Here is an 11,703-nt window from a genome sequence, read left to right on the forward strand (position 1 = left end):
GAAGCTGACCAGGCTGTTTGCTGCAAGGATGCAAATTGCTAGGAGGCAGAGGCCGAAGGGTGGGGGCCGGCGGGTGGGCGGGGCTTTGGCAACGTTCGCTCTATAAGACACACAGATATTTCCACCCACTTTTGAGGGGGGGGGAAGAGAACATCTTATAGTCCGAAAAATACAGTAGTTTTGAGTTTGTTCCAGCGGGAATGGGTGAATTTCATTTCTGTTCATACCTGCAGGCATAGAAAATGCTACCCATATGTGCCCCTAAAAAAATCTGATGAGCTTACAAATGTGCATTGCTGACTAACAGATTTAACATGCAGAATAGTCCAAATGAGTACTTTTGTCACTGAGGCAAACTGCTACTTACATACTGGCATTTTAAGAGTTCCAGCGGCACCCCACAGGAATTTTAAATAATTATGCCACACAAAGTAAACATTACTCAAGCTGTAATTATTGTTAGTTATGAAGCATTGTTACAGAATGTAACAAAGAATTTCTTGCTAATTTAGCTGTCGGCCAGCTAATCCTAGAGGGAACATTGGCATGGGTGATTAAAATAAAATAAAAGCAAAACTTGCTTTAGGAGTGTTAATGGGTTGGAAAATGTTAATTGTTCTGCATGACAAATTATTAACAAAGGTATTTTCTGATTCAAACTCTACCTGAACAAAAGCATTACATAAGTAACATTTTGTTCAGATGCTCCCAACTGGACACATCAACTGGGGGTTGTGGAAATTGGTTGAAATTAACATTATCTGGAGTCCACCCAGTTGGGAAAAAAAAACCCCAAGTTTATTACAGGTTTACTATCTTCTAAGATTGATGTGGACAGCCTATATTTCCCCAGCTTTTTCTTGGTGGTTCTTGCTAAATTAAACTACTGAAATTCAGTTTCAAACCGTCAAATTAAGAAGCATTTTTTTTTCTCTCTCTGGAAAAAAACAAGGCACAGGAGGTTAGTTGACGGCTTCTGGGGTCCATTTTATTTGAGAACTCTCCAAAAGAATTTTTATTTTACTTGTTAATTTTATTTGCTGCCTATCTCACCGTGGGGCGACTTTAGGCACTTTACAACAATAAAAAGGAAGAAATGAAAGGAGTTTTCCCAGGACAGAAGATAATAGACCAATAAAAAGAACATAATGAGAACACATCAATATGATAACCGAAAAAGACGGGGATGACGGAGAGCAGAGAACAAGGGGAGGAGGGCGAGGTAGAGTCTGCCACTAACCTAGCAGCCACTTCTAGCTAGTGTTTATATTTAACAAATAAATATGTAATAAATAAAAGTATTCTGAAAATTTCTTTCCCATGTTTTTTGGTTATCTTATTATTCCCATACTTTCAGTGAGTGAAATTTAAAAGGCTAGACCAGTGATGGCTAACCTTTTTGCCGTCGTGCCAAAAGCGGGAGGAGTCGTGCACGCGTGTATCCACACCCATAATTCAATGCTCCCCACACCCCGCCCATGACCCCCCCGCGCTCCCCCCACTTTTGGCACGCGATGGCAAAAGGATTACCGGTGGGCCCAGTAGGCCCAGAAAAACCCGTTTTTCGCCCTCCCCAGGCTACAGAGGCTTTCTTGGAGCCTGGGGAGGGCGAAAGAGGCCTCCGCCCCCACTCCCCTCCCGGAGGCAGGAAATGGCCCATTTCCCGACTTCTGGTGGAACAGAAGGCCCGAAAATCAACTGGCCGGCGCACGCGCTGGAGCTGAGTTAGGGCAACGCTCATGTGCCCACAGATATGGCTCAGATATGATCTAAACATGAAACTTCCCCACACCTGTATGGATAGGACATATTCCACAAAGAGGGAGGCAGTTTGGTGTACAGGTTAAGGCAGGGGTGTCAAACTCAATTTCATTAAGGGCCGCATCAGGGCTGTGGTTGACTTTGGCGGCCCAGGTGGGCATGGCTGACTGGGTGGGCGTGGCCAGCTTGACACCACTCCCCAAATTGCTGGTATGTTTCCTCTTTGCATTTGGTAGACAGAGTCGAAGCGACACTGGCCCGATGTTTCCTATTCGCTTTGGGTAGACCGGGCCGAAGCATACGGGCTGGCCCCTTACATTTTCCAGGACGGCCCCATGGGCCAGATCCAACCAAATCGCCAGCCACATCTGGCCTAGGGCCTTGAGTTTGACACCCATGGGTTAAGGTACTGGTGTAAAACCAGGAGACTATGAATTCTAGTCCTGCCTTAGGCATGAAAGCCAGCTGGGTGACTTTGGGCCGGTCACTCTCAGCCCAACCCATCTCACAGGGGTTGTTGTTATGGGGAAAATAGGAGGAGGAAGGAGCATTGAGTATGTTCACCAACTTCAGTTACTTGTAAAACTATTAAAGGCGGAATAAAAAACTAATAAATAAAAAAAAAAAGCAACGGATGAAAGCAAGACAGATGAATTAGAACGATATATTTACCATTATTTCATAGGAATGGTCACTCTGATGCTTCTTATATTCAAATCCTCTTGTGAAGCACTGGAAAACAAGGTTCGTGTTTTTTTTTTCTTTGTTCTTGATAAAAGCGGTTTTGAGGAATCACAAAGTACGGGGTCCCAGCCTCCCCTTCCCACCACATCATCCCAAGCAAAAAGGTCTTGTTATTGTTGTCATTTACAGACACATTTTCAGCAAACATTTTCCCTGTGCTGGCATTGTTTCATAAAAAACGTCAAGAAATCACACACCCAGAATAAAGCTTTGGGGGGGGGGAAGGGCGGAACCCCTCTCCCTTTCAAACCAGGTGAATATGATCAATGTCGAAAATTGACAAGGAGTCTCTTCTGGAAGAAAGAAGAGAATTCTTCCCCGTTTTCACTTGGCCTGTCCAATAAAAAATCAGCCCCAGCGGCCAAGAGATCGTCCTTGCATTCTCTTCTCTCTCCTTGTAAATATAATTTACCTGCAAGCATAGCAGAAAAGGAGGTGGGCTGCATTCTGCACATTTGATGTAGGGTTCTGCAAGGTAAGAGGAACACCCTCGGCATGGTGGCTTGTCAAAAGGGTCACCTGAGAAAGAGAAAAACTAAAATGAAATTTATAAGCAAAGGGTAGGCTTCCCTTAGCCAATGTTCTGACCTCGGCTCCCTTAAAAAGCAGGAAAGCAGAGTCTTGGTCCTGGCAAAACCTCTTTTGTTTACACAACTGTGAATTCCTTTCATTCACAGTCAGCAAGGCCTGTCCAAACAGTCTTTCAAAGGAATATTTATCAACACAGACCTTATCTTGCTTGGCAAGTTGCTACGTAACTTGTTTCCACAGTACAAGGCCAAACTTGGCACAGAGTCTCTCAGAGTCACGGAACGAACAAATTGTTTCCTGCAAAAGCCCACTCCCCGTTCGCTCTTTTGTTTCCTATGGGAGAGGCCAATCACCTCCAAGGTGCGGCTTTACTCCCGAGTCGACCCTGCTTTCTGAGTTGTTCTAGTCTTCTGGCAGCTCTGTGCATATGCACAATGGGAACGGGCTCCAGCTGTTCCTCTGCCTCACTGTTGTCTAACTCCCTTTCTCCCTCTGACGCAGAGCCCTCGTCAGAGCTTTCCCCAGCCCCCAGGACTGGCCCAAGTTCCTCCCCAACCTCCTCACTGTCCGACTCTGCTGCCAGCTCTGCTGGCCGCCAGCGGTCCACAACAGCCAACTTCTTATCAGCAGAACATTGGGGATGTATATGTGTGAAACCTGAATTCTGACTTGAGGGTCGATCATCATTACAAGAAACACAGCCAAAGTTCTACAATCTCTTATTTCATAATTACACGCACTCAGAATTTAATATGCAGGTAGTCGTCAACTTGTCTGTTTAGTCAAAGAGTTCCCCGATGATTCCGGCTTTGCGGACTGGCAGGGGTAGGAGGGAGGGAATGATTCATGCAAGCGTCTAGTAAGCATGCGTGCAGCTCCATTTCCGTGAGCTGCATGCATGTGTGCCTGCCGTTCACGCAAATGGAGCATGCGTGCACATGCTCATGCATGTGAGGATGTGCGTGCGCATTCACTGGCCATTTCCACGGCCCAATTGCAAACCCTTCACAGCCCACTAGTGGGCAGCAGTCCACAGGTTGGGGACCCCTGTGGTGATAGTTTGAAGTTACAACGCCAGTGAAAAAAAGCAACTTACAACTGTTGCTCACACTTAGAAACAACACAGCATCCCCACAGTCACCTGATGAAAATTGGGATGCTTGGCAACTGGCATGTATTCACAATAACTGCAGGGACTGGGGTCATGTGATCCCCATCTGTGATCTTTCCAGCCAGCTTTTGACAAGCAAAAGCATTGAAGGAAGCTTGATTTACTTTACAGCTGTGTGCTTCACTTAACTGCGGTGATTTAGTACTTAGCAATAACACTTAGACTTATATACCGCTTCACAGTGCTTTACAGCCCTCTCTAAGCGGTTTACAAAGTCAGCCTATTGCCCCCAACAATCTGGGTCCTCATTTTACCCACCTTGGAAGGATGAAAGTCTGAGTCAACCTTGACCTGGCTGTGGGCAGTTAGCCCATAGTAATAGCATTTAGACTTATATACCGTTTTACAGCACTCTCTAAGCGGTTTACAGAGTCAGCCTATTGCCCCCAACAATCTGGGTCCTCATTTTACCCACTTTGAAAGGATGGAAGACTGAGTCAACCTTGAGCCTGGTGAGATTCGAACTGCCAAACTGGTGGCAATTGGCAGTCAATAGAAGTAGCCTCCAGTATTGCATTCTAACCACTGTGCCACCATGGCTCTTGATTTTTTTAAAAACCGTGGCAAAAAGGTCATAAAATGGGGCCCAACTGGGATCGTGAGTTGAGGACGTGCTGCATTTGTTATGCCATGTCTCACCCATTCAACTGGATGTAGAAAATCCATTTGCTTGGGAGTGCACGGTGACATTGACCAAAATGATCTCATGATGTCTTTACTACGCTAGGAAGAATGAGTCTGCTAGCACCTTTAATTGTTACTGGATTTATTATGGTAGATAGCATCATTGATGAGCACTAGTAGAGTGGGTGAAGTTTCCACTTGAATAGGCTAGTCTATGTTTATCAATACCAAAAGCGGAAATAAAACCACTAAGAAATGCAAGCTACGTGGTGCTTTAACCATTCAATTAAGTGACCATTCTGGACACCAGTCATGAATGACAACTATTTGGTGTCCTTGTGTTGATTAGCACATGTAACAAGACCAGAAGCCTTTGTCCTTAGTCATGGCCAGAGAGAATTCTCTCTTACAAACTTGACCCTGGATTCTCCCTTTAAAATTCCTCTGTTAGAAGATGGCAACTTTCAGAGAAGCATAAGTTTTGGGAGGAGGAGGACTAGGGTTAAGATACACATCATGAGGGCTGTCCTAATCCTTTTCATTCTTTGCTTTGACTCATCTTTGTGTCTGGTCCTAGCCCTGGAAGGGAATGCTGACAACAGTGGAGCTCTTTGTCAACTAAGCATCTTTACTGCCATCTAGTGGTTATAACAAAAAAGGGATGTGGTGGCTCAGTGGCTAAGACGCTGAGGTTGTCGATCGAAAGATCGGCAGTTCAGCAGTTCGAATCCCTAGTGCCGCATAACGGGGTGAGCTCCTGTGACTTGTCCCAGCTTCTGCCAACCTAGCAGTTCAAAAGCAGGTAAAAAATGCAAGTAGAAAAATAGGGACCACCTTTGGTGGGAAGGGAACAGCGTTCCGTGCGCCTTTGGCGTTTAGTCATGCCGGCCACATGACCACGGAGACGTCTTTGGACAGTGCTGGCTCTTCGGCTTTGAAACGGAGATGAGCACCGCCCCCTAGAGTTGGGAATGACTAGAACATATGTGCAAAGGGAACCTTTACCTTTAGTGGTTATACAAATGTTTGCAGGCCATCTACAATCACCCTAAACCAGGGGTGTCAAACTCGATTTCATTGAGGGCTGCATCAGGGTTTTGTTTAACCTCAGAGGCTGGGGGTTGCAGTGGGGCATGGCGTGGCCATGGTGGGCATAACATGAGATTCGTGTCGGGGGCACCTGTGGTGGCCAAGTGCTAAGGCAAGACTTCCCCGAGACCCTCCTTCACTCTCATTTTAATCTCCTTCCGTTCTTCTCTTCTTTTTCCTTCCCTCTTCATTCTCCTTTCTTCTTTCCTTCTTTTTCCTTCCTTGCTCTCTTCCCATCTTCCCTTCTTTTTCTTTGTCTTTCCCTTCCTCCTTTCCTGTCCTTTCTTCCATGCTCAAATGCAAAAGGGGAAACGTTTCTCCTTTTCTTTTGTTTTTGGTTTGTTTTCATAGTTCTCTGCCAGTGAAAACGGAGCTCAAGGGGGCTGCACGCGTGCCCCCCCGCACCCCATTTTTGGGCTGGACAGCCTCCTGCAGCCCTCTGCCAGCAAAAATGGAGCTCAGGATGCCCCCCACCAAAGCTCCGTTTTCACTAGCAGAGGCACCACGGGCCAATCCTTCGCTGTTTCAGGGTGGCCCTGTGGGCCAGATCTAAGCACCACAGGGGCCGGATCGAGCCCACGGGCCTTGAATTTGACACCCCTACCCTAAACCAATAGCTGTTTTATTGGGGAAGAAAGGAAACACATACAGGTAGTCCTCGACTTACAACAGTTTGTTTAGTGACCATTTGAAGTTAGAACGGTACTGAAAAAAGTGACTTATGACCATTTTTCACACCTATGACCATTGCAGTGTCCGTATGATCATGTGATTTACGTTCAGATGCTTGACAACTGGTTCATATTTATGACTTATGTCTCATTTAACAACAGAAATTTTGGGCTCAATTCTGGTCGCAAGTCAAGGACTGCATGCATTGTAATAAAATACGTTTAGTTGTTTTAAGTTGCCTTAATACTCATAGCTGTTTTTGCTAAGGCTAATTGGACTACTATTTAAGAGATAGCTACATTCATCTCTTTTCTGTACTGGGGAAGTTTGGGAGTTGAAGTCCACAGGTCTTGAAGTTAACATGGTTGGACACCCCTGCTCTACCTCTGTCCTTTTTCACAGAAAGCAGAGGAGTAGATCCATTTCTCTGGTGAAGAATCTACTTTCTCACAGAGAAAGTAGATCAGGGCAACCTGATCTACTCAAATATGGGATGGAGCATACTGCTTCCTCTTTCGCCTTTCAGCCCCAATCTGGGACCCTTCGCAGTCGCTTTCGGGACAAACTACTGTTATTTTTCAGACTATAAGAAGCACCTAAATTTAGAAGAGGAAAACAACAACAAAAAGTTTTTGGCCTCCCTTTTTTTGGCCCCTTTTTCGGCCCTTTTCCAACCTTTTTTCAGCCCATTTTCGGGTCTTTTTTCAGACATTTTTTGAGGCACTTTTGGCCCATTTTCAAGGCTTTTTTCGGCCTGCTTTTGAGGCTTTTTTTGGGGGGGGGCGTTTTTGGGGCTTTTTTTGGCCCGTTTTTGAGACTTTGGAAAAAATGGGCTGAAAAAAGCCTTGAAAACGGGCCGAAAAAGTCTCAAAAACAGCCTGAAAAAAGCCCCCAAAACAGCCTGAAAAAAGTCCCAAAAACAGCCCGAAAAAAGCCTTGAAAATGCCCCCCAAAAAAGGCCTGAAAAAGGCCAAAAAAAGGCCAGCAGGTGGGTGGGGCTTCAGCAATATTCAGTCTATAAAGCGCACAGACATTTTCACCCCCTTTTGGGAGACAAAAAAGTATGTCTTATAGTCTGAAAAATATGGTATTTTTGTGTTAAATTTTATATTTACCAACAAAGAAAGGGAGACTAGATCTATTTCAACCTATTTAGCTCTCATCAGCTAGCCATACCCATATTTGGGTAGACCAGGTTGCCCTGATAAAAAACACTTAATCTCTCCCCTGGTATAGCCAACAAAACTAGGAGAGCTGGTTGCTTAGAGGTTAATACACCTACCTCATATGTAAGCAGCCCAGGTTCGAATCCCAGAAAGCTGATGAGAGCTAAATAGCTTGAAATAGATCTATACTAGTCTCCCTTTATTTCTTGGTTGGTAAATATAAAGTTTAACATCTCTCTGGTGTATAAAAAAATGGCAAATGCCTTTGAGCCACAGAACTGCAGAATTGGAAGGGACACCACAAAGGGCTATTCCAGCTCTCTGAAATCTGCTGGACAATTATTCCATCTTTGGCCTCTTAAAATTGCCAGAGACAGAGAACTCACAACCTCTACTGTTATAATTGTTCCACAATATAAGGATATCGTGCTTCATATATGAGGCATGTTCTAACTTCACCAAGCCATAGAGTCTAATGCTAAGTACTACTAATTTAACCTATTTAAACAAAGGTTAAATAGCATTCTTGGTTGTAATGAGGTTTTTTTTTCCAATTTCAGAGTTAACATTACTTACTGCTGAATGAAGCCAGGTGATCCATGGTCCTTTCTAAGTTGTAAAGGTATCTGCCTTCTTTTGAATGATGTTTTATGGACACTCAGCCACTGAAAGAAAGGGGAAAAAACACATATCTAGCAATTTCCAAGCACTGAGAAGGTGTTGGATATCTTCACCACCTCATTTGTAAAAATAATAAAGGCGGGATATAAATATATAAATGCATGAAAGTAATTTGAACGTGTTGGGAATTGAGTGGTTAAGAAGTATGTGATGTAAAACAAGAATCTGAGATACAATGCAGAAATGGTGAATGAACATGGATTGAACACAATAGTGCATGATTAAGAATGAATGGATTGCATCACAAAATATGTCAGTCCTCGACTTACAACCATTTGTTTAGTGACCATTCAAAATTACAGCAGCACTGAAAAGTGACATGACCATTTTTTAACTTATGACCGTTGCAGTATCCCCATGGTCATGTGATCAAAATTCCCAGAAGACAAAAGTTGCCAAGGTTGGACATCCCTGTCTTATTTGTTGTTGTTAGTTGCGAAGTCGTGTCCGACCCATCACGACCCCATGGACAACGTTCCTCCAGGCCTTCCTGTCCTCTACCATCCTCTGGAGTCCATTTAAACTCACGCCGACTGCTTCAGTGACTCCATCCAGCCACCTCGTTCTCTGCCGTCCCTTTCTTCTTTAGCCCTCAATCGTTCCCAGCATTAGGCTCTTCTCCAGTGAGTCCTTCCTTCTCATTAGGTGGACAAAGTATTTGAGTTTCCTCTTCAGTATCTGGCCTTCTAAAGCAGGGGTCTCCAACTGTGGCAACTTTAAGCCTTGTGGACTTCAAGTCCCAGAATTTCTCAGTCAGCAAACCTTAACAAAGCAAAGCTGGCTGAGGAATTCTGGGAGTTGAAGTCCACAAGGCTTAAAGTTGTCAAGGTTGGAGACCCCTGTTCTAAAGAGCAGTCAGGGTTGATCTCCTCCAGGACTGACCGGTTTGATTGCCTTGCGGTCCAAGGGACTCGCAGGAACAGCCTATTAGATGGCTCAGTTGCTAAGACACTGAGCTTGTCGATCAGAAAGGTTGGCAGTTCGACGGTTCGAATCCCTAGTACAGGTCTGGGTGATCAGGGGGTTGGACTAGATGACCTCCAAGGTCCCTTCCAACTCTGTTACTGTTATTATTAATGAATTGCTCATACATGCAGTTTTCATGTAAAGTATCCCAAAGTGGTTTGGCCCTTGCTTTCTATTTAAGCATTTTTCCAACTTTCCAGCCCGAGGGGAGAAAGAAAAAAACAAACAAACCCATGCAAACAAAACTTGATGGGGTTGCAGCTGGAATTAACGCCGCTGCCCTCTAGAGGGCGACAAACCGCTACATCTCGTTCCTGACAATCTCCTCAACCGCTCCTTCCCTCCCTCCTTTCCCAGATCGCTGCTTACGTCAGCGGCACGCGGCCCCCCTCGTCCAATGAGCGGGAGCCGCCGCTGCCGGCGCACGCGCAACCCCCGCCCGCGTGGCTCTTCACGGCACGCGCGCTCCCCGCTTTTGCCGCCCTCCCCCTCGTTCTTTCCCCCCCCCACCGCCGCCGCCGCGCATGCCCTCTTTCCGGCTCTTCTTTCTCCCGCTTCCCCCTCCCGCCGAATCCCCTCCCCGGCTTATTTATTGGTACTGATTTATTTCTTTCTTTACTCCTTTCGTTCCACCGAAGCCGGCTTGCTTTGCGCCTCAGCCGGCCTTCTGACGTTCAACGGTACCTGCTCCGGACAACCAACCCGGGCGGAAGGTCCTTAAATCTTTCTGCCTCGTTTTTTTTTTTCCTCTTGCCCTCCCTTGTTGATGCTTTGCCGGCGCGCGCGCCTCCTCCTCACGCTCCCGCTCGGACGTGCTCGGGCGCGATCGGGAGTGGGCGGGGCATCGGGGAGGTCGCGCACGCGGCGCCTCCTTTTTCTCCCTCCGCGCCCCCCCTCCCTCCCGGCGGGCCCCGCCCCCCTCCTGCTTTCCCGCCTTTTCCAGAGAGCGCTCGCTCCCGCCCAGCGACGCTTTTGAGGCGGGCGCGCACGCGCGAAGGAGGTTGGCGGGCACGCGCTCTCCAGGGGTCCGTTTTAAGCATGAATGAGGAAAAGGAGGGCGAGGCGTTTCTATTTGGTTGAGACAAATGAAATAAATTAAATAAAAATAAATAAATAAATAAATAAATAAAATAAATAAAAATAAAATAATAAAAATAAAAAACGGTCTCCTGCTTGAGTGGGGGTTGAGGTTGGACTAGATGACCTCTAAGGTTCCTTCCAACTCTCTTTAATGTTAGCCCGCCGGCCCTTCCTTCCCCCCCCTTAAAATAAATTAGACAATGTGGGAAATAAACACTTAATTTAGCTCTAAAATGAACCATTAGCAATGAAAATTGGGAAATTAATGACCAGTATAATGCTGTGTGTGGTAAATAAATCAAGTGCTTCTCTCAACCTCAAGATATTTAAGACCTCAGGACTTCCAACTCCCAGAATTCTGGCTGGGGAATTCTGGGAGTTGAATGAAGTCCACACACATCTTTAGTTTCTGAGTACAGGTAGTCCTCGATTTATGACCATAATTGAGCCCGGCATTTCTGTTGTTAAAGGAGATGTTTAAGTTAGTTTTGCCCCATTTTATGACCTTTCTTGCCACCGTTGTTAAGTGAGTCACTGCAGTTGATAAGTTAGTAACCTGGTTAAGTGAATCAGGCTTCCTCCCCATTGACTTTGCTTGGCAGAAGGTTGCAAAAGGGGATCACATGACCTTGGGACACAGCAAGTCAAAAATATGAGTTCGTAGCCAAGCAACCTGAATTTAATCACATGACCATAAAGATGCTGCAAAGGTCATAAGTGTGAAAAATGGTCATAAGTCACACAGTGCTGTTGTAATTTTGAATGGTCACTAAAGGAAAGTTGTAAGTCAAGGACAACATGTGTCTTCTATGGAGAGCGTCATCCCTTTTCAAAAGGCAACTGGACTTTCTTAGTCTGGTTGCTTTTTTGAAAATCACCTTTGGGTAAAGTTTCTGAGGTTGAGAAACACTATTTTGGGAAGCTCCATTCAGAGCCTGGCTCACAACCTTGTATTGTAAGTCACCTATTGAGTCCACTTATACCAGAAGGAGCTTCTTACTCCATTTCTTGCATTGATCGAGCCTTACTTTCTTGCAGGCTCCTTCCTCCCTTCCCCCCCCCCCATTTCTTTATTTCTCTTCTCTTCCCTCCCCTCCCTCCTTGTATTCTTTTCCTTCCTTCCTTCCCTCTTTTTCTTATTCTCCTTTCTACCCCCTCCTTTCCCCATTCCTCCCTCCCTCCCCATTCCCTCTCTTATTCTCCTTTCTACCCCCTCCC

The 11,703-nt window shown here is 45.6% G+C and overlaps 1 protein-coding gene across 2 annotated transcripts in view; it reads right to left on the reverse strand.

The window, feature by feature from the left end:
- TADA2A (transcriptional adaptor 2A) overlaps nt 1-10,329 on the reverse strand; it is a 60,707-nt gene extending 50,378 nt beyond the window's left edge. The window contains exons 1-4 of one of the 2 annotated variants that reach the window (XM_034434615.2): nt 10,090-10,329; nt 8,335-8,423; nt 2,918-3,024; nt 2,434-2,493 (exon numbers count right to left, since the gene is read on the reverse strand). In XM_034434615.2, coding sequence (XP_034290506.1) covers nt 2,434-2,493; nt 2,918-3,024; nt 8,335-8,359 — 192 coding nt within the window. In that variant the 5' untranslated portion in view covers nt 8,360-8,423; nt 10,090-10,329. Of the gene's footprint in view, nt 1-2,433; nt 2,494-2,917; nt 3,025-8,334; nt 8,424-10,024 lie in introns of both variants that reach the window. The other variant, XM_034434616.3, reaches the window with a different exon arrangement.
- Between the last annotated feature and the right edge of the window lie 1,374 nt (nt 10,330-11,703).

The sequence above is a fragment of the Pantherophis guttatus genome, chromosome 1 (genome assembly GCF_059756535.1).
Source record: "Pantherophis guttatus breed Tessera chromosome 1, ASM5975653v1, whole genome shotgun sequence".
Classification (NCBI taxonomy): Eukaryota; Metazoa; Chordata; class Lepidosauria; order Squamata; family Colubridae; genus Pantherophis; species Pantherophis guttatus.